The sequence below is a fragment of the Hemicordylus capensis genome, chromosome 2 (assembly GCF_027244095.1).
Source record: "Hemicordylus capensis ecotype Gifberg chromosome 2, rHemCap1.1.pri, whole genome shotgun sequence".
Taxonomy (NCBI): domain Eukaryota; kingdom Metazoa; phylum Chordata; class Lepidosauria; order Squamata; family Cordylidae; genus Hemicordylus; species Hemicordylus capensis.
In genome coordinates, this window is record NC_069658.1 from 346268971 (window position 1) to 346292674 (window position 23704).

At 41.2% G+C, this 23704-nt stretch overlaps 1 protein-coding gene across 6 annotated transcripts in view; it reads left to right on the forward strand.

Moving 5' to 3' along the window:
* KLHL3 (kelch like family member 3) overlaps positions 1-23704 on the forward strand; it is a 115519-nt gene that overhangs the window by 87086 nt on the left and 4729 nt on the right. For all 6 annotated transcript variants that reach the window (XM_053293703.1, XM_053293709.1, XM_053293707.1 and 3 more), the window contains 9 exons: positions 3174-3283; positions 8817-8933; positions 10835-10984; positions 12914-13031; positions 16528-16725; positions 18398-18499; positions 19788-19916; positions 21336-21476; positions 23499-23642. In XM_053293703.1, the coding sequence (XP_053149678.1) occupies positions 3174-3283; positions 8817-8933; positions 10835-10984; positions 12914-13031; positions 16528-16725; positions 18398-18499; positions 19788-19916; positions 21336-21476; positions 23499-23642 (1209 nt within the window). The remainder of the gene's footprint in view (positions 1-3173; positions 3284-8816; positions 8934-10834; positions 10985-12913; positions 13032-16527; positions 16726-18397; positions 18500-19787; positions 19917-21335; positions 21477-23498; positions 23643-23704) is intronic.

Genomic DNA, 23704 nt, shown 5'->3' on the forward strand with positions numbered 1-23704 from the left:
AGCAATAAAATCAACCAAATTAAGTAAACAAGCTAAAAGTCAGGCTTTTAAAACAATCAAAAATGTTTCAAATTAAAAGTTATTTTAAAAGCTAAAAATTTAGAAATATAAAAACTAAAGAACCTGCCAGTTTTAACCAAAGATGGAACATTAAAAAGCTTCTTTAAATAGATGTGTGTTTAGTTGTGTTTTTTAAAAACACTGAGGGAGAGAGCACGGTGAAGCTCTTCAGGGAGGTCATTCCAAAGCCGAGGGACCACAACTGAAAAGGTGGTCTAGTCCCCGCCAACTGGATCTCCATTAGTGGGCCATGAGCAGGGCATGAGATGAACGGAAGGCCCTGGGAAGTTCATATGGGCGAATATGGTTTGATAGGTACCCGGACCCCAAGCCGTGTAGAACTGTATGGCTTCTTTCTAGGGGGTTGTAACCTAGGAACTGACAAACATGCAACAAAACACATGCTATAGTCTTCTTGAAATTATACCACTTCAGAATGTGGGTGGATTATATAGTTGTCCTGCTCCCCATATATCTATATCTACATCAGCACCATGGGGGTGCTATCTGGCTTTTCTGTCTCAGACATAAAAATATATTGGTTGTCTCTGGCTCTTGCATTAAAAGCTAGCTAGCATGTCTGTGAGACTGTAATCTAGCTCTGCCTCTCACAAGCTAACTTTTCATGGGCAGGAAGGTTTTCTGCCACAGGAAATGTAAATTGTTCTACTACCTATAATCCAATGTAGTGCAGTTCTGGGAAGGCTCTGTGTAAGATGGGCAAAATATGATTTTTGCCTGAATTGCCTCTATATCAGGTGGGCAAGATAGGGATGGGGAACCTAGCATTGTCACTGGGGTTTCTGTTATAATTGACATGTCCTGAGGTACAGTAGTCTCTGAGCTTGTACTGAAAATACAGTGAAGCAAATGTTTGTATTCTTTGAGACACTGGACCCATTCCCAATATGCTAGTTCTTTGACCTCGACGATAATATTTACAGTTGAACCTACAAACACAGTGAATAGGCAATCTGGCAGAAAATGCTAGTTATGAGCCAAATTATGTACAAATCCAGATAAAGCCTTTTCAGTCACTTGTTTGGTGTGCAGCCAGCAAAGGAGAACTTGGTCTGGGACAAATGGCTCCCTCTTAAAGGGATTTTTAGAACTGTTTGATTTTTAGAACTGTTTAATCTTTAACCCACCTGGTATTGCATTCAGTTTCTATTTGGCTGTTGGGTAATTAACAAGTGCTGCTTCTGTTGTTTTATTGCCCTTCATGAGGCCCTTTTTGGTACAACATCCTATGTACTGTTAATGAAATGCATTCAAGAAATGCTATCAGAATTCTTTGACTGTATATTAACCCTGTTGAGCCAAATATCTGCATGTTAAGTGAATGAAAGGGAGAACCAAAGGTGCATAAGAGGTCAACTGACAATAAATTCCTCTTTGAAAATTGCCTTAAAACAAATGACATGTTAACATAAGAACAAAAGCTTCTGACTTTGTACAACTATGAGTATTTGTATAGGAACACACTTATTTGCACAAATATACATTTTTCATGTAAATAAAGACTTGTTAAACTGGGTGATGAGTAGGCCATTATATTGTGTGAGATTTGGCTGAGATCTGGGCCTATTTGAGAATGCCATCTGCTGGCAAGCATAGGTATAACATTGCCAAGAGCTAGTTGAAAAACTGTAGCCCTTCACTACATAATAAAAACAAAGTGATGTTGGAAACACAGTGTAGGGCAAAATCATATCTCTGCTTGTATGTATTGTGGTGATCACAGCACCAACATGGTGCTTCTTAGCTAGAAAAACAAGATAGATGTAATTGTGTGGTTTGGGGGGGGGCGGATTTCAAATTAGAAAAACGTCTGGAAATGTTTCAGGAATATTTCCCATGCAATTTTTTTCTCATTTGCATAAATATTTCCTGTGCAAACTTTCCTAATGCCTTACAGAGATTGGTTTAGTTTGATATTTTATTTGATCTATTGATATTTAAAAAAAAAAAACGCAATCCCCACCACACCACACTATTCTTCAGTTTACAGATTAATAGAACAAATACATACTTGCTCACACATTTCCTAAAGATAATCGAAGAACATTAATTACAACTTGCTGAGCTTGCCTAATATTGCATTAGTATCCATTTACTGCTACTAAGATATTTTGAGATTGTGGTTGACATCCAGATTAATTAGGCACTGGTGCTGCTAATGCTGCACTAATGCATTGGGGGAGGGGTGATTTTCATCTATTTACCCTTGCTGCTAAAGTCTACTATGTCTTACAAAAATATGCTCCCGAGGGCTGTGCGACCCTTGGGTGCACATTTTTGGGAGTCTTGATGGACTTCAGAGGGAAGAGATAGTTGAAAATTGTCCTTCCCTCCTGCCACTAGTAGAGCATTAGCACAAGTTCTTCATTAATCTGGATGTTGGCCAGTGAAATTTTAGAAATGGAAAATTTTCTAGGAGAAAAATAAACTATAGGGAAACTTCCCCGTTTTGAAAGACCCAGTTCCACAACCTTTAGACAGATGCAATAATTTACTGGGTTGTATTGTACAAATAGAAACAGGATTTCCATGTACCAATGTCCAGGTTGTTATGGAGGTTGGCATAGGGGAATAAACCATTCTGATTGGTTCGGCCATGCTTTTGTGAAATTCAGAGTTCTGTGTCCAATGAGCTGCCCTCCTTCTCCAGTGTAGGCATCCCTGTCTGCCAGTTGGACTCTCTTCTTTTTATTTAGTGATTTGATGGTTCCACAACCAGTTTCACTTTATCACGAAGCAGAGTAAAGTAGACGCTTTTCAGGGCCAGCATGTGAGCTCCCCACCCAAACTTATGGACTGCAGAAGAAGAAAGGCAAAATGAGCCCGTACTACTTTTTCTCTTTTTAATAGAAAAAGGGGGAAAGGAGGATATTTTGAGAGGAGGAAGGAATTAGGGCTGTGATTTTAATAGAAAAAGAGGAAGATAAGTGTGGGAGGGTTGCCATTTAGCGCTGTGCTTTGGTCAGCAAAATATCATGGGTTGGTGCTATCCATGGCTGTGACGGACTGTTACTAATGCTTCTATTTTTACATTAAAAATCATGGATTTTATTCTAATCTTCCTTTCTCAACATCTGATTTGTTTTGAACAGAGCAGCATTTTCCTGAAGTGATGGTTGGTGAAGAATTTCTTAGCCTTAGTCTGGATCAGGTTTGCAGCTTGATATCTAGTGACAAGCTTACAGTTTCATCAGAGGAAAAGGTACAGTCTGATGTACAATCTGTAATGTAAAAACAGATTTTTTAAAAAATGCCTTGCAAAACAAACTTTTTTAAAAAAAACTAAATTTGTCCAAGGAGCAGGAGCTCATGGATCTGGTTACAGGGCCTAAACTTACCTATTTCTGACTATACATGTTGGCAAATACATCAGCCCATATTGATGTGCAGCCCAATCTTAAGTATGTATATTTAAACATTAGTCCTGCTGCTTTCAGAAGGATTACTCTCAAGTAAATGTTCATATGATTGCAGTTTACTTGTGCAAATGCTATTATTTAATGAAACCTGTTAGAATTACAGAACTGAAACCAAAACTTCTACTTGAATGTTCGAAAACAAACTTCAAGGAAACTCTTCGGTCTTGAATTGGAGCATGCATGACTAAATCTAAAAACTGAAAGTAAAGTGTATGTTGTGCATTCAGCACAGCAGAAATGAGTCCCAAGATGGATATGCAAGTAATGGTCTTCACAGATGCCCAACATAAATTCGTTACAATCTATTACATATTTTGAAGAATTTGTGTGAAAAATTCATACTTCTTGATGACCTACAGATAGCAAATTTTGCATGAGCACTCTGACCACTTCAGTTACCAGAATGCACTACCTTTTTATATCGGAAAATGCTTGGACACATAATTTTTTTTAGCAGAAATTCTGAATTAGCCATAATAGTTTAGCTCTTTCCAACAGGATTTTTATTAGATCAGTACTTTGAAAATGACATCATGCCCCAGAAAAGCAGAAGATTTTTTTCAGATTCAAATTTACTATGATTCATTTTTACCATATCTGGTCATTATTCATTTATTTATAATGCTTGAAGTTAAAATCCTACAAATTTCAAACTGTTCTTTGACTTTGCTTTTGCAAGCACACTAATAAAACACTCTATTATACATATATTCAATTTCCGGAATTTGCCTAGAAGTGTATTCTATGCAAAAGGACTGTGCTTGGTCAACCACGGGCCTTGTCTAGTAGTAATCTGTATTTATTTAACGTATTTATATGCTGCCTGTAACTAGGTCTCAAGGTAGTTTAAAAATGATTAAAATAACTATAACACTAAAATAAAGAGTTAAAACAATTAAAATCAGATTTTAATTTTATATAATAAATTTAAAAAATCAATGAAAAGCCTGACTGAGTAAGTAGGTCTTCTGAAGGCCATTGGAGATGGTGCAGTTCAAACTTGGATAGGAAGCATGTTCCATAGCCCTGGGGCAACTGCTGATACTATATTGTGTTAATATACTACATTGCTGGCTAAGCTTCAGTGTCATGACTATACAAGTCATTTCTCCCAGCAAGTTGATTGCTAATGATTTTGAAACCTTTTCAAATGCTGTCATTTATTTTATTTATTACACTTGTGCTGCTCTTCTTTCAAAGAATTCTGAGTGGCTTTCATGTGGTTCCCAGACTGTCTCTCAACTAGGCAGGTTATGGGACCAGAATTTTCAGCAGCAGAACTGTGCCACACGCCTTTTAGTACAACTTTGGTACAAGTATGATGCATTAAAATAGAACAGTTTAAAACGGAGGTAACACCATACTTTAATAAACATTCTTTCTAAATCAATGACATCCCATAATATTAGCTTTATTTCTTGCATCTTTGAAATTTACAATCTTCCATGTCATGTTATCAAGAACAGAAGTGGGATTGCTTGAAAGACCAAAGTGTAAGAGAGACTAATCTGGTCTCTAGCAGTCCAGGCTTTTGACAATTGTATTTTAGTAATATTTAATATAAATTAAAGAACACAACATCTAAGTAACAGGCATAGCGGGGAATGCACCTTAACAGTCACTAATTAAGTAGGAAGATGAGAAGGTAGACGGTTGAAGTTCATCATTTTAAAACATAATTAAATAAGCAATTAATTAACCTTTTGTAGAAAGTACAGCAAGCTAAGTAGAAGGCAATTACCACCACTTTAAATTTAATGTCCCATCACTAATTCACACTGGTCAAATGATATGGTTTTAAAAACCATCAGCACATTTATGTACACAAACTGCACCACTGTTTAGTTTAAAGTCCCTGATGACTTCTGCATTCCATTGCATGCTCAATCACCAGAACATTTTTTCACTTGAAAAATCCTTCTCATGCACTTGGAGGATGATATAAATGTTTGCAGTATGGAATTTTGTACATATCATGATCCCTCCAACTTGAAAGAAATTTCTAGTTGCTCGGCATTTGGGCTTCTCGGCAGAAATTGATGCTTAAGATAGGCATTGCTCATATTTTGTGTGGCCAGGATTATGCTGTAGAACGTGTTATGAGTCTTCTGTATTCTGAAGGAGCTATCAGATCTCTTATTCAAGTTGTACAAGAAGGCATACAGTAGGTCCTCTTTATTCACAAGGGTTCCGTGAATATGGAAACAACAAATAAAGAAATCTTACTGCATGGTGATCCAGAAGTTAGGTTCCTGACCCAAAAAGCGGGGTGGGGCAGAAATAAGAGGAATAAAGCACTGTACCTTGTTCTCCAGGTCTCCAGCAATGCCCCCTAACCCTCCAAATCTCCTGTTTTTATCCCCCCCAATCATGATTTTTTTTACAGAGCCACCAAACGGCTTGGCATTGCTTCCAGACTGTAAATGACACCAGAACAGGAGTGTAACGAGGGTGGGTCAGGCAGGGCACATGCCCTGGGTGCCATTACAGGGGGCGCAAAGTGCCTGCCATGCCCCGCCCCCGGCCCTAACTGCGGTCCGGAGAGGCACCCTGCCCCCACCCCACCCCCAGTGAGCACTTGCCGTTTACTTCAGGCAGTGTTTGCTGCCGTAAAGCATCTATTCTCCTTTATCTCCCCCCAGAGAGGGAGAGAAAGGGGAATAGATGCTTTCAGGCAGCAAACGCTGCCTGAAGTAAACGGCAAGTGCTCACTGGGCGAGGTGTGTGTGTGGATTGGGCAATCAGGTGTGGATTAGGCAATCGGGTGCTGGAGCAAGCACCTAATGTGTTGGGTTTTCCCATTTATAACCTACTCTTATTCCAGGAAGCTCAGAGGACTGCATGGTTATGTTTATCCTTGCAACAACCCCATGAGAGAGGTTAGGCTGAGAGATAAGTGGCTGACACAGTCACCTGTAAGTTTCATGGCTTGATTGGGCGTCTGAACTTGGGTCTCCCCAGCCCTAGTCCAACCCTCTAACCACTACACGCAACCGTTTTCCTCAACCACCCTCCCCCCCTGCTCTTGGGTATATTAAAAGAAAAAAAATTTCAACTGTATCAGTTGATCTGCTTCAACATGGATGGGGATACTGACTGTTCGTTTGCAAAAGAAATATTCAGTTTCACCTTCAGTGAAAGAGAAGCCATATAATAGTGAACAGAAATCAAATATTTTTTTTGAATGGATGTACTCATGCCTGATAAATATTTACTCTTTAACACAATACAAGCATTTTACCTTCCATTGAAAGATGGATGTCAGGTGTTTCTACGGGGGGAGGGTGTGTGTCACAATTTCAGTGCTTGCCCTAGGCACTATTTCCCGTAGATACGCCCCTGCAACAGAAGTCACTTCTGATGGCCCAGGAACAACAGATAGGTGAAAACTGCCTATTTTATTATTTATTGATTGATTTGATTTGTATACTGCCCCTCCAAAATGGCTCAGGGTGGTTTACAATTAAAACACACCACTAAAACAGTAAAGAGCTAAAACAAATTTAAAAACAACATAACAGTTAACAATTTAAAAACATTTAAAACAACAATTACAATGATTAAAAACCCTGAAATCGGGTTTTGAATTTTAAAATAAACCAGAAATTAAACCCCCCACAATTTAGGAAGCTGAGAAAGCTTGGGTGAAAAGAAGGGTTTTCAGGTGTTTTTTGAAAATTGTCAGAGATGGGGAGGATCATTTCTCAGCAGGGAGCGCATTCCACAATCTCGGGGCAGCGACTGAGAAGGCCCATCTCTGTGTAGCCACCAGACGAGTTGGTGGTAACTGGAGATGGATCTCGTCAGATGACCTCAGTGGGCAGTGGGGCTTATAGCGAAGAAGACTCTCTCTTAAATACCCAGGGCCTGACCATGTAGGGCTTTTTATAACTAGCACTTTGTATTTTGTCCAGAAACCTATTGGCAGCCAGTGTAACTCCATCAGTAAAGGAGTAACACGGTCTCTCCGAGATGAACCAGAGACCAACCTGCTTGCCGCATTCTGAACCAACTGAAGTTTCCGGACTATGTACAAAGGCAGCTCCACATAGAGCGCATTACAGAAGTCCATTCTGGAGGTTACCAACCGATGTACCACTGTTTTGAGGCCATTGATCTCGAGAAACGAGCGCAGCTGGCGTATCAGCCGGAGCTGATAGAAAGAACCCCTGGCCACCGCCTCAACCTGAGAAACCAGGGAGAGGTGTGAATCCAGAAGTACTCCCAGACTGCGAACCTGTTCCTTTTGGGGAAGTGTGACCCCATCTAGAGCAGGCAGATCAAAATCGTCTTTAGAGTTCTGACCTCACACAATAAGTACCTTCGTCTTATCTGGATTCAGCTTCAGTTTATTCTCCTTCATCCAGCCCATTACTGCTTCCAGGCAGGCATTTAGGGAGGATATACCAGCTCCTGAAGAAGTTGACATGGAGAAGTAGATCTGGGTGTCATCAGCATACTTGTAACACCCAGCTCCAAATCCCCTGATGATCTCTCTCAGCGGTTTCATGTAGATGTTAAAAAGCACTGGAGGAAGTACGGAGTCTTGAGGGACACCATACTTAAGCTCAGATTTCGAAGAGTAACAGTCTCTTCAAAACTTTACTACCTGTGGATAAGGAGTCCGGGTCTCTAAGACTCAATCACAAATACGGAAAACCACAGATAGCGAGGGCCTCCTGTATTCTACCTCCTGCTTTTTTTGGAGGGGAGGGGAATGGCCTAATAGGTTGTAGGCAAGGTTTTGACTGGCCAACATGACCCTGTCTTCATTTCACACAACTGTGGGATTCTTCCATGACCTTTTGTTGTTTGCTCCCTGCCTCCATATACTGTACAGTAGTGGGCAATTTGAACAGCCACAAATGCTGTTCCACAAATGCACCAACATTCCTACATGCCACATATCTCTTCTACTGCATGAACATTTTCCAAACTGCAAAGGAACAGTACTAAAACTATTTTCATGCAAATGCATCCAATTTACATGACTTGTTCTGATAGAACCAGGGCGGACTGTTTTGGTTGTAGTCTTTTTAGCAGCTCCAGTTGCTAAACCCCATGATTACTATTTTACATTTATTTTACTACTTTACATTTATTTTACATTTATTTTACTTGTGTACTTGTTTGCATAGTCTGTAAAAAGCCTCAGGGCAATGACTTACTTGATTAATATAGTGTATTTGCATCCAACACACCTTTAAAAATCTCCTCCTTTGATTTCTACATACCTGTTGCTCACTGCATCAGACTTCTGCTTGTGAACTAGAATTTGACAGTGTTCATTCAGTGTTGTGCTTTCATTCTGTTCAGGTGTTTGAAGCTGTCATTTCATGGATAAATTATGAAAAAGAGTCTCGTTTGGAACACATGGCAAAGTTGATGGAGCATGTCCGACTCCCTCTCTTGCCCAGAGATTACCTTGTACAGGTAAGTACACATCTGATCATAGGATTAAATTTTATATAATTTGAAATATTTTTTTAAAAAACCATTTAAGATGAGAGTTAAGGTGCTTACAGTTTTCACTCATGCTCTAAAAAAAGTGTGGAATCTGCAAATTCAGGTGGCTGTGCTAAATTCCACACCATGTAAACTGTTAAGACTGTATACAGTTTCATAATAATCTTGGATTGCTGTTTCTCTTGGCTGTGGCTTGCCATCCTTCTAAGACCATGGGCTGAACAGTGGATACTTCTTGTCGGTGTACTCTATCTCACCAATTAGGCACATTGAATCTTCTCTTTACTGGAAGGTTCAGCTGGGTAGAACGGGGGTCAGCTGTCACAATAGGAAGCTAACAGATTTAGGGGGTAAGCAATGAAAAAAATTCCTTCCAGTTTATGAAAGTTGGTCATAATCTTGTGTTAATCCTTTTTATGTGTTCCTTTCCAACTCCTATACCAGATCTCCAGCACTAAAAAAAGAATGTGAGGGTGGGGAATTAGTGTTGGGGCTTCTCTAAGGGAAACACAGAAACTTGTTTCTTTTTCACAGAAACAAATGCTCACATCCCCTTCATGGCTGCTGCTTTTGAAAGGCATGAATAGTTTAACTCCACAAAATACAATGACCAACATCCAGACTAATTCAGCATGCAGGCAGAAATGCTGCATATTCATATACAGAAATGGGCTATTTTAGTCAATCTCACTTTCCCTCTGAAGGTGACTATGACTTTTGAAAATATGTCTCTGAGGGTCACATAACCATCAGGGACATATTTTCAGGAGTCAGTATGTTAGCCTGGAGCCAGCATCTTGATCTGCCAGCTAAAGTTCAGTTTAGTCGCAGTTTAAGTGGACTGCTGCATGTACAAAACCTGGGCTTTCCCTTTGTTGAAGGGAAAGCCCTGGAAAGAAAGAAAGTCATCTGCATTTGACCAGCTCGGTTTGCATAGCTCGTGATTGAAGCCTCACACATTCAAGTTTGGATTGCAGCCCTAGCATAGACTTGGGGCTGATACACGTATGCACTAAACATATATGAATATAACATCCCCAGAACCTTTGACCTTCCCAAACTGTAAAGTACAGTACCACTTCCTTATTGTATGTATTTTGAACCCTGTGTTAAGAGGAGAGCTGGTCTTGTGGTAGCAAGCATGACTTGTCCCCTTAGCTAAGCAGGGCCTGCCCTAGTTGCATATGAATGGGAGACTAGACGTGTGAGCACTGTAAGATATTCCCTTTAGGGGATGGAGCCACTCTTGAGAAGAGCAGAAGGTTTCAAGTTCCCTCCCTGGCTTCTCCAAGATAGGGCTGAGAGAGATGCCTGCTGCAACCTTGGAGAAGCTGCTGCCAGTCTGTGAAGACAGTACTGAGCTAGATAGACCAATGGTCTGACTCAGTATATGGCACCTTCCTATGTTGCTAATCTTGTTAGCATTTTTTTAAAAGTATCTCTCTCCTCCTTGCTTCCATCATGAAGCTCAAGGTAGCATACATAGTTCTGATTGTCACCCATCAAGGCCTTGACCAGACCAACCCTCCTTAGCTTCAGCAGGGTGGCTGCATTACATGCCCTCAGATCATGTCCAAGGGCCAGGTATTAATGCAGGATTGCCATATTTGCACAATGTAAAATATTTAGACTAGGGTAGCATAACTTAACACATACAACATCACTACCTGGTTGAACTAGATAATATAATGGGTGAGATATAGAAATGGCACAATGAAGCCAGACCAAAAGTTCTTACAGCTATTAGTACTGCCACACCAAAATCATTAATGACAGATAAGGAAAACTCCCAGTGACCATCACCCTTCTATCTATGTTTTTCTCTAGCAAAATACAACCTTTGTACTAATCTTCTTTGGCACTTTCAGACAGTTGAAGAAGAAGCGTTAATCAAGAATAATAATACATGTAAGGACTTCCTTATTGAGGCCATGAAATATCATTTACTCCCTCTGGATCAAAGACAACTGATAAAGAATCCTAGAACTAAGCCAAGAACACCAGTCAGTCTGCCAAAGGTAAGCTAAATTGTCTTGCTGAAAAAGGAAAACTTGGGCACAATTCACACATTTGTTGGTAAAGAACTCATAGAGGTTCAGTGGAATGCTGGCTACATGCAAGCACACCATCACATACACAAAATATTCTCAGCATTATGTGCTGGTTGTATAGTGGTCCTGACTCTTCTGTCCTTGTTTTAAGGTGAAAGGTCTGGAGGTATTGAACATACATGTACAACCTTTCTACCTAAATCATATGCTATCACCTGGTTTAAGATTCTTACCTGGGCTGAATAACCTGTTCCTGTCGTAGAGGAAGTGTACATGCATCCTGCCATGATGCTCATTATATGTTGTGGATGCTTCCTGTGGTTGCCTGTATGTGGAGAAATTCTCATGATTAACCTTACCCCCTCCGAAGAACTAGTGTAAGGTTGGTGAGGAAATAATGTGATTTGACCCTCAGCACATAATGGTTTCTGTGTAGACCATCCATATAGTTGTTACAAGTATGTTAGGGAGATGCCCTGCTCTACCATGGGGATGGGACTTCTGGTCTGAGGAAGTGTATGAGCCATGACAGTCTGGAGGTGGTAGTAATGGACAAGTGCATGTTGAATGTATGAAACAGCCCACAGAAGATTATGAAGTTATGACTTTCTTCTCACTTTTCAAGGAGGAGAGCTGGTCTTGTGGTAGCAAGCGTGACTTATCCCCTTAGCTAAGCAGGGTCTGCCCTGGTTGCACATGAATGGAAGACTAGAAGTGTGAGCACTGTCAGATATTCCCCTCAGGGGATGGAGCCGCTGTGGGAAGAGCAGAAGGTTTCAGGTTCCCTCCCTGGCTTCTCCAAGATAGGGCTGAGAGAGATTCCCGCCTGCAACCTTGGAGAAGCTGCTGCCAGTCTGTGAAGACAATACTGAGCTAGATAGACCAATAGTCAGACTCAGTATATGGCATCTTCCTATGTTCCTAAGATGAATTATTGTGATACAACATTACCGGTATAACTTATTGCCGACTGGACAAATTCTGGAACTACTCTGGCACCTAATCCTTTTCCATCAAAACTGTTAGTGCTGATTGATAATCCATTGAAGACATTCTCTGTGTTAAGAATTTTCCTTGGCCATACCACTGAATGGTATGGTGTAAATACCAGCTAAGGTATTGTGTGAATGAATGGTGCAAGGAAGATGAAAAGGCAGGGGTAGGGGTGACAGACTCTATAGCCTGTCACTAATATTTGTATTTTCTGCTTTTTCCCTGCCTGAAGATGCTGGATATCTTCCTGACTACTTGTAGTGGAGATAATCTTTGGAATCTTGATTCATTGTGAGCCTAGAGCAACCAAAATTTAAAGGGCATGTGCATAGGTTTTTAAAGGCCTGCCATTTTGAAGGCAGGTAGGTTTGTGCATTCATGAAAAGGAAAACAAATGAATAGACTCATTAGCTTCTTGAATTAACCTTTCTCCCCTTTATCTCAGTTTCATTCTAATCTTCCCATGTTAGAACAAGTCTCTCCTGATATTAAGCACCACCAATGTGTATGTATTGTTAGGGCTTCCATATACCTCTAGTCCTTTATCACATTTTATTAAAATGTAGCTCTTCGGGGAGCTGAACTAATTACCTTTTGTAGAGAAAGTTAGATAACCTGTGAAAGCTAAGAGTGCACAGGCTTTGCCCAAAGGCTATGATCACTATGTTATCAAGAACTTCTTGGCTATATTCCCAGTTTAATATTCTGCAGATGCCAACTTCCCATGTTTGGGAAGAAAAGTGTGTTTGTTGCTTGGTAGCGTTCTTATTGTTCCGAGTGTTATCTGCTAGCCACGATGTCTCAAATGAGATGAAGGGTTTTATTTTCCAAATTTCTGTGTGCTGTTAGAAGTACCCCGATCACATAGGATTTCTTTATCCAACTTGTTTTTCTCCTACCAAGGTAATGATCGTAGTGGGTGGACAAGCCCCCAAAGCCATTCGAAGTGTAGAGTGTTATGATTTTGAGGAGGAACGATGGGATCAAATTGCTGAACTTCCTTCTCGGAGATGTAGAGCAGGTAAATATTTTTATGGCATCAATCAGAATCCCAAATACTATTTGTGGTGCATTTTAGACGTTCCTAAATCATTGTGTAGACTGCATTATGCAAAACACTGGAGATGATTGTTGATCTAACAAAAGCTTCTACTGTCCACTTCGTATATTTTTAACAATCACCGAGGACCACTTCACACCTTACTTTGCGTCCGTCTTCACAGCAGAATATACTAAGCACATACCTGTTCCTGAACCAGGCTTTTCAGGGATGGAGGCTAAAAAACTGAATCAGATAGAAGTGACAAGAGATGATGTTCTAAACTGTCTGGAAAAACGGAAAACTAGCAAATTGCCGGGGCCGGGCGACATCCACCCAAGAGTCCTCAAAGAACTCAAATGTGAAATTGCCACACTCCTTGCCAAAATATATAACTTATCCCTGCAATCAGGCTCTGTACCGGAGGACGGGAAAGTAGCAAATGTAAAAACGATTTTCAAAAAGGGATTTAGGGGTGATCCGGGAAATTACAGGCCAGTTATCTTAACGTCCATTCCAGGCAAATTGATAGAAAGCATCCTCGAGGATAAAATTGTAAAGCACCCTGAGCCATTTTGGAAGGGCAGTATATAAATCTAACTAACGAACTAACTAAATAAAATAAGCACATAGAAGAACAGGCCCTGCTGGGATAGAACCAGCATGGCATCTGTAAAGGTAAATCTTGCCTCACAAATCTTTTGGAGTTCTTTGAGAGTGTCAACAAGTGTGTGGATCAAGGTGATCCAGTTGACATAGTATACCTGGACTTCCAAAAAGCTTTCAAAAAAGTTCCTCATCAAAGACTCCTGAAGAAACTTAGCAGTTATGGGATAAGGGGACAAGTACATGTGTGGATTGCTAACTGGTTGAAAGACAGGAAACAGAGGGTAGGGATAAATGGAGAGTTTTCACAATGGAGGGAAATAAGAAGTGGAGTCCCCCAGGGATCTGTACTGGGACCAGTGCTTTTTAATTTATTAATAAATGATCTAGAAGCAGCGAGGTGGCCAAATTTGCAGATGATACCAAATTCTTTCAGGTAGTGAAATCCAAAACAGATTGTGAGGAACTCCAAAAGGATCTCTCCAAACTGGGGGAGTGGGCGACAAAGTGGAAAATACGCTCCAATGTTGGCAAGTGTAAAGTGATGCACATTGGGACGAAAAACCTCAGCTTCAAGGATACGCTGATAGGGATCTGAGCTGTCAGTGACTGACCAGGAGAGGGATCTTGGGGTTGTGGAGGACAGCTTGTTGAAAGTGTCGACTCAATGTGCAGCAGCTGTGAAAAAGGCCAATTCCATGCTAGGATCATTAGAAAGGGGATTGAAAATAAAACTACTAATATTATAATACCCTTATGCAAAACTATGATGCAGCCACACCTGGAATACTGTGTACAATTCTGGTCACCACATCTAAAAAAGGACATTGTAGAACTGGAAAAGGTGCAGAAGAGGGCAACCAAGATGATCAGGGGCCTAGATCACCTTCCTTATGAGGCAAGGCTACAACACCTGGGGTTATTTAGTTTAGAAAAAAGATGACTGTGGGAAGACATGATAGAGGTTTATAAAATCATGCATGGTGTGGAGAAGGTGGGTAGAGGGAAATTCTTCTCCCTCTCACATAACACTAGAACCAGCGATCATCCCATGAAATTGATTGCCAGGAAATTTAAGATCAACAAATGGAAGTACTTTTTCACACAGTGCATAATCAACTTGGGGAATTCTCTGCCACAAGATGTGGTGACCCAACAACCTGGATGGTTTTAAGAGGGGTTTGGATAACTTCATGGAGGAGAGGCCTATCAATGGCTACTAGTTGGAGGGCTATAGGCCACCTCTAGCCTCAGAGGCAGGGTGCCTCTGAATTCCAGTTGTAGGGGAGTAACAGCAGGAGAGAGGGCAACTCCTGCCTGTGGCTTCCAGCAGCATCTGGTAGGCCACTGTGCGAAACAGGATGCTGGACTAGATGGGCCTTGGGCCTGATCCAGCAGGGCTGTTCTTATGTTACTTTTATAGATATGAACAATGTGTAGTGCAGCACACAAACACATGATTCCACAAACTTGTGTACCATACTGGTGTGAACTCACCAGGGAATATTGACGGAGTACAGCTGCCTGTGGAATGTAAACTTGGTGGCAAACCTGGTCTTTTCTTTGTGTAATGAGTGAAATGACCAATAGAGGCTGCTGTGAAGTACTTCTGCATGACCTCTGCTACTACATGTGAAGTCTGTAAAATTTTAAAATGTGCTTTAATAGATTAGTCCTGTTGGTTGGTTGGTACTCTATCAATGCCAACAGACACCAGGAATCTATAGTGCCAGCATCTCAACTCCCCTGATAGTAGATCTGATGCATATTGTATGCAGCATTCAAACATTACAGTTCCTCATATTCTGGGAAACATACCAGAAGAGATTCTAACCAACAGCCTCCTGCTCTATAGGCAGGTTGCCTCCCCGCTGTGCCATTAGGTGGCTTATATAATATGAAGCCACCCTAAATTAATCTGACAGACTTCCACATGCCTGTCCACAGTCAAGTGGACAAAAGTGATCCAGTTGACATAGTATACTTGGATTTCCAAAAAGCTTTTGTCAAAGTTCCCCACCAAAGGCTCTTGAGGAAACTTGGCAGTCGTGGGATAAGGAGAAAGGTTCAAGTGTGGACTGGTAACTGTTTGAAGGACAGGAAAAATAGGGTAGGAATAAATGGACAGTTTTCACAATGAGAGAAGTAAGATGTGGGGTCCCCCAAAGATGTGTACTGGGACCATTGCTCTTTAACTTGATCTAGAAGTTGAGCTAAGCAGCAAATTGACCAAATTTGCAGATGGCACTAAACTATTTAGGGTAATTTAATCCAAAACTTATTGTGAGGAGCTCCAAAAGGATCTCTCCAAACTTGGGTCTGTGGGTGACAAAATGGCAGATGTGGTTCAGTGTAAGCAAGTGTAAACTTATGCATATTGGGGCAAAAAACTCCAACTTCACATATACACTGATGGAGTTTGAGTTGTTGGTGACTGACCAGGAGGGAGATCTTGGAGTTGTGGTGGACAACTCATTGAAAGAGTGCATGGCAGCTATGAAAAAAGGCAAATTCTGTGCTAGGGATCATTAGGAGGGGGGTTGAAATTAAAAATGCAAATATTGTAATGTCTTGATCTACGGTGCGGCCACATTTTGAGTACTGTGCACAGTTCTGGTCACCGAATCTTGAGGACATTGTAGAACTGGAAAAGGTGCAGAAGAGGGTAACCAAAATGACCCAGGGGCCTGGAGCACCTTCCTTATGAGCAAGGCTACAGCATCTGGATGCTGGTCTAGATAGGCCTTCTGTCTGATCCAGTAGGGATGTTCTTGTGTTTTTCCAGGCTTTTGCAGTAGGCATGACTTGCCGTCAGTCTCAGTGTCTCTTTCTCTCTCCCCCCCTCCCCCTCCCCTCCACTTGATTTTGTCAGGGGTGGTATTCATGGCAGGCAAAGTCTACGCTGTGGGAGGTTTTAATGGCTCTTTAAGAGTTCGAACAGTAGATGTATATGATGGAGTGAAAGATCAGTGGACATCAATAGCCAGCATGCAAGAAAGGCGAAGCACTTTAGGAGCAGCTGTGTTAAATGAACTTCTGTATGCTGTTGGTGGATTTGATGGAAGCACAGGTAAGTTGCTTAACAAAAGCCAACACCACTTTGTGACTGATGTTCATGTCTTCTCTCCTCAGAGTACCATTGCAAGGACAAAAGATCTCAAGCTCATACTACTGGATGTTAAGCTTCCGTTTTGTGAAGCAACATTTGACACTTTGCCCAACCTCCTTAATAGGGATGTGCAGGAAATGGATTTTGCATTCTGTTTTGAGCTCAAAATGAAACTCAGATGACCAAAACATTTAATCTAAACAGCGGTCAACCCTCGCTGTTTCTACAGAACACACCTCAAAATGTTTAGAATGTTTTGGTCATAAGGAATAATGGGAAAACTCGAAACACCCCATTGTTCCCCATGGGTGGCTCCTAGGGAGACCAAAGTGGGTTGTGTAGTAGAGCACAGTGTGTGCTACCTTCCACCCAACCCACAAAATAAGTGGGCAAGTGGGAGATTTTTTAACCTTTCTCTCAAACCATAGGATACTATGGGGGTTGGGGGAAAGGTTAAAAATCTCCCACGTGCCCATTTCTTATTGTGGGTTGGGTGATAGGTAGCATCCATCATGACCTACCAGACAACCCACTTTGGTTCTTCCTCGGAGTTACCCATGGGGATCAATGGGGTATTTCGAGTTTCCCCATTGTTCCTTATGGCTGGAACAAGCTGCACTCACAGAATGCAAAGCATTTTACAGCACTGCAAAAGCACACAGTAAAAGGGAACCTCTCTGTCCTAACACAGAACACACATTTCAAACACAGTCCAAATGGCCAAAAAGGAATCGCTAACCCAGAATCTGCCAGCCAGGTGCCTGCCTTGTAGTAAAATCATTGGCACAAGTTGCTCTCACGCAAAAAATTATGATTCCTTACTTCCTAGCATTGCAACAGCTGGCACAGCAACACTCTCAGCAGCAAGCATAGCCATAAGCTTAACTGGAGCAAGTCCAGCCACATTTTGACTGAGTACACCTTGCAGTGCAGATTGCAGAGCGGTGAGTGAAGCACAAGTTAGTCTCAAGGCCAGACATAGAGCTTTTGCCAGTCTGAGATCCAGCAAAACCAGATAGTTGTAGCAGCAGTAGCACATCATATTATACTCAGTGCTGAGAAAAGAAAACCACAAAATCACACTTACCTTCCTCCACTCCTGATGTATTCTCTTCAAGAGAGACATAAGGGATCTAGTCTCTTTGCCTCCCACTCTCTAGGAATACATTTTGAAATTCCCTCCTTTTGTGTCCTCCCCCTCTCCCCATAGCCAATGGAGGCACAGTTGCCCATGACAACACTTGATTTGTATAATAAGCCAACCAAGAAGCAAGGAGATAAGCACACAGACACAGTTACTTTTAGAAATCAGTGATTAGCATTCCACAAGAATGCAGTTTAAACTTTTTTTCATGACTTTTAAAATCTGTTGTTGAAGAGTTAGAAGAGAAATGGGAGGTGGTCTGCCATGTGGGCTTTCATTGCTAGTGGTGTTAGCAGCGGCAACTGGCCAGGCTAGTGTGGCTTTGGCCAGACAGGAAGCTTATTGACTGCTTGGGTAGCCTCGGTCTCGTTTTCCCATTTTGTCTGGAAGGGAAATAACTATTAAGACAAAATGGCACCTATGACAAAGGAGGCACTGTACTCTGCTAAGCTGTTGAACTAGAAAATCCTTTTAATCTTTTCAAAATAGGTCTGGCATCGGTGGAGGCATATAACTATAAAATCAATGAGTGGTTTTTTGTGGCTCCTATGAACACAAGGAGAAGCAGCGTTGGAGTTGGAGTTGTGGAGGGTAAGAACAACATACTGTTGTTTCCACCACAGGACCTTTTAAATGTAAAATTCTAATTAAAGTATAAAAATGAAATTCAGCTAGTTAAAATTTTAATTTGACACTGGATGTTCCATAAATAAATCCACACTTTCAACTGAAGCAGGCTAAACACAGTAGTCGCTGAGACATGTCTTCTACAGCCTGCCTTCTAGGTATATGTTTTGTTGTTGTACTAAGAAATTCCACTTACATTTCACCTGATACTGGTGTAAGGTCAAACCTTAGATAGGCTAATCTGAATCACCTAGTGAACTGCAATTGCTAACTAATAATTCTAGGGTAATAATGCACACTACCCAATAAACCACTAAAATCTGAATTCTAAACAAAAGGATATTTATGGAAAACACTATCATAGGAGTGTTTCAGGAACATAAACCATAAATGTTCCCTGTTCTCAGCATTATTATTATTATTATTACTAATTTGATTTCTATACCGCCCTTCCAAAAATGGCTCAGGGCGGTTTACACAGAGAGCATTGCCTAGGCCTTCAACAGTGGATGCACTGATGTCTGTTGATATGAATCATGAATTGTTTTTACTTAGCAAAGCAGAGTCAGTGACTAGTTTTGGATACTGCAATAACATGCAGAGAACAGGCAACACAAATAGTTTGCTTTCCTGTGGTTTCATATCTCCATCGAGGGTAAAATATTTGTTTTCACTTCTTCCCAAATGGAAAGATGTGTAAGCTGCCCCTGCATCAGTAATCTGGGCCTCTTTATTCTGTACTGTAAAATCCCATATGTTTGTGTCTGTAAGAAATTCTGTGAAATATCCTTTGGTAAATTTGGCCCAAGTTGAGTTCTTCAGATTTCACCATAACTATTCCATGATGACTGTTCCTAGTTTTGTGTTTTGTTTAATGCATACAGGGAAGATCCTATGCGAACAAGAGTATTTCATTAGAGTGGCAAAAAATGCATTTCCGTTTGGGGGCAAAAACAAAAGCAACTATTTCCCTTGGAGCTTTTTAGGCTCTCACTTAGGAAGAACCTTTCTGCTGTTCATTGATCTGTGCATCTGGTGTATAAGCTTTTCCATATGTTGAGGGCCAGTTGAAGCATATTATATATACTGATATCTATTGATCTTGTCACACAGGCTTTCACAACAGGATTGTGTAAATTATATGATATAAATTAGTGATGAAACATTGGTTGCAAAATATTGCTGTTGCTTCTCCACACCCATTCTAATGGCTTCTATTGATGTGCTGGTGGTGCATGTTCCCTTCTTCTAGGTAAACTGTATGCTGTTGGTGGTTATGATGGAGCATCACGGCAGTGCCTTAGTACTGTGGAGCAGTATAATCCAGCTGCAAATGAGTGGTCCTACGTGTCAGATATGAGTACTCGGCGCAGTGGTGCAGGTATTCAAGATGTTGTTGTTTGTAGGTGGGGCATGTGCGCGTGTGCTTTTTCCCATGTGCATTTATTCAGATAGCCAAATCTCTGAACAGGTCCTTAAACTTCCTTTGCAGAAGGAAACTTGCAGAGTCTGCAGACTTCAGGTCCTCTTGAAAATATTTCTCTTCATGTTGTCGCTTTGCTGGTACTGCTCTTGCAGAAACCACTGATGTGGTGAGCCTAATGGCACCAACCTCAGATCTATTTGCATACATTATCCCCACATTCAGTCTGAACAGGAGTTGTCAGAGACTTTCTGCTAGCCACACACCCCACACCAGCATACTCTATTGCTGTGTCCTGGAATGTCTCTGCAATCCGTTTTTGTATGTGGGGGCAGTTCCTCTCCATGGTTGAGTTTCTACAAGCAGGAGCTCTTTGGTTTCACCACTTTCCATTGCAGATAGGCATTGAACAAAGTGACATTTTCAGAGGTATGACCACTCAGCATGTCACTGTGGGAGGCATGGCTAGTTGGTGTACTCCTGTTTGTTTCTTCCGGCTTCCCTGCCTTCTGCAGGTTTAGGCTAAGTATGTAAACAGGTTTCAGCTCATCTTGGAATCAGGTGACTAATAATGCAGCCCAACATAGGTAGTGTATAAGTACTAGGATTAGACCAATATGACAAGACATATTACAAGAGAAATTTGAAAATAACTTTAAAGAGTAAGAAGGTACGAAATAAAATGTCAGTTTTCCATTGAATCTGTCATGGTTATAGACATGGAGAGAGTTGTCTCAGAATGGCTTTAAATGTAGCAATCCCACACAGTCTACTGAATGTGTGGCCACGTCTGTATTCACCTGGTGATCCGGCTATCAACATCTGAAGGAGGAAGTTGCACAGATGTATTTGCAGCCACAGTCTGTGGAACCTTCTTTCACAAATTCCCTTTTGGACATGATAAACCTTTAGTGCCAGCCAAACGTAAGAGTGGCTATGCATTAACCAGGTTTGTGAGATTATGATGTCCAAAGTCATTTTCAAGTAGCCCGGTGCTACTGATTTGTGTTGGCTTCAGTGGTGCATGCATTGAGATGCACTGCCAAAGTGGCTGTGCTTGCTGAATAGCCATTCTGCCTGATTCGTCGTAACACTATTTTTTCCTGCTGTTAAAAAAATAAGAGGTATAGTGGTGTGCTAACGTTTTCAAAATTCTAGACTAATAAGCACCCCAGTATTGGTATGAATTGCTTTCTATTTTTGTTTGTGCATCCTGTGAGTTGCTGCATGAAGACCATGGCTTATACATTTGGGCTAAGAGAGATTTCTCTTTTGAATATGTAGCTGAAACTTACGCTATAGGCATTGTCTGAAACTGCTTCTGCAAGAGTAGCCAGTACTGCAAAGGTTTGATAGAAGCTGCCCTCTACTTTGCAGGTGTTGGCGTCCTTGGTGGACAGTTATATGCTACAGGAGGACATGATGGTCCTTTGGTGAGGAAAAGCGTGGAAGTATATGATCCTGGGACAAATACTTGGAAACAAGTGGCAGATATGAATATGTGCAGAAGAAATGCGGGTAATTGCCATTCATGTCTTCATTTTGTCTTGCTCTTTAGATTCACATACATTAGGAATATGATTATGAATATGACAAATATTTATATACCACTTTTCAACAGAAGTCCCCAAAGTGGTTCACAAATAATAAAATAATAAAATAAAATAAAAGGCTGCTCTGTCCCCAAAGGCTCAAAATCTAAAAAAAGAAACCTAAGATAGACCCCAGCAACAGCCACTGGAGGGATGCTGTGATGGGGATGGATAGGGCCAGTTGCTCTCCCCCTGATAAATAAAGGGAAATGCCACTTTTAAAAGGTGCCTCTTTGCTCAGTTAGCAGGGGAAAACATTAAAATGAAAACAGATGTGGTTTGAAGTTACGTTTCTGGATAGCAAACAGTCCCATGAGTTGCCTGCATCTTGTTACCTGTTCAGCAAGCAGTCTGGAATCTAGCATGGAATGAGATTTTCTGGGAATCTGTTTTCTTTCTTTTAAAAAGAGTGTTTGGTAGTGCTGTGCATCGAATTGATGCAATCAAATCCGAATGGATGCAAGGCCTATTAGCCAATTTTGCATTGGTTTGAGTTTGACAGTGAGGACCAATTAAATCTGATCTGATGTAAGGTTCAGACCTTGAATTGCATTGTATTGATGACTTGACTTTTTAATTTAACTTATTTTTTTTAACTGAAGAAAAGCTGCCGCCTCTGTGGGCTGCTGCAGTGGTGTTGCTGTTTTCCTCAGCAGCTGCCCCTTAATGCCCTGAGGAAGGAAGCAAAGCCATGATGTTGCATCTTCCTGCTTGGTGTGTTACTGGGAAGAACATGACTGCCTTTACCAGTGGGGGAGTGGGAGCTGGCAATCGCCTCAGTAATGCACAAAAATGGCCACCCCTGTGTGTGTCCCTAGTAATGTGGTGGGGAAAGGATGCAGCAACATGCTTCCATCCTTGGAGCATTATGGGTTGGCGGCTGGGGATAAAAGCGGCACTTAGAAGCAGCATAGTTTCTTCAGTAAGAGAAGAGAGAGAGAGAGAGAGAGAGACTGTGCTGCTTCCAGGCAAGACTCTCCTGTTCCCTGCTCCCCACACTTCTCTGGCCCAATGCATCAAACTGATCTAATGCTGTCGGCACGATCAGACCAGTTTGATGTGGGTTGCCTGTGTGCTTTGGTGAACCAATGCATTCAGATCATGGTCTGATCTGATTGGTGGTGTTCATGCACACTCCTATATTTCAGCTCTTGTGACTGCACGGAAAACATCTGAATGTGGGACAGACACTGTCTGCAGGAAGCTTAGAAACCAAAGGGGTTTTGTTTTGTAGTCAGAGTTCTTATTTTATTTAGTTAGGGCATTTCTGTCCCATCTTTAGGCTCTCAAAAGGATCCCCGAGGCAGTTTGCAAGAACTGGAAACCTAATAAAGAGAACTTAAAGAGCAAAAACTGAAAAGGACTTAAAAGCCTAAGAAAAAAGTAAGAGACCAAAGCTTAACTGGACCATGGGAATCAACTATATTAAAAAGCTTGGTGAAACAAAAATTATTGTGAAAATTTTTGCCAAAAAATCAACAGCAAGAGGGCCATTTAGACCTCAAGGGAATTCCACTATCTCAGTGCTGTGACCAAAAAACATCCTGTCTTGTGTTGTCTCCCAAATGGACTTCTGAAGGTAGGGGAACATGGAGCAGGGCCTCAAATGATGAACAAAGTTGGCAGATTCCTATGAGGACACTTGTACCGGCAGATTCCTATGAGGCTGAGACATTTGTACTCATGCATGGCTCCTGCTCTCTGTCCTTCAGCCTTCAGCCCAAGCATTCTAAATTCTGCACACAAAAATCCCACCTCAAATCTTGCCCTAAGAAAACTTCTGAAAATAAATAAATGATGTATTTTAAATTATCTTAAGTGTTTTGCATAAATATTTTGCATTTGGGGGTGGGCTGAAGAACTACTTGAATGCACATCCAATTTGAATTTTAGAGTTGCATATAGCACCAGTATATATTAATGTCACACTTTTTTTTTTCATCCAAAGGGGTTTGTGCAGTGAATGGGCTTCTCTATGTGATTGGAGGAGATGATGGTTCTTGCAACTTGGCATCTGTAGAATACTATAATCCTGTCACTGATAAATGGACATTATTACCAACCAATATGAGCACTGGGAGAAGTTATGCAGGTAAGTAGCAAGTTGAACCAGGTGGGAACAGAATGATGGGCCAAGTGACAACTTAAAGTTGT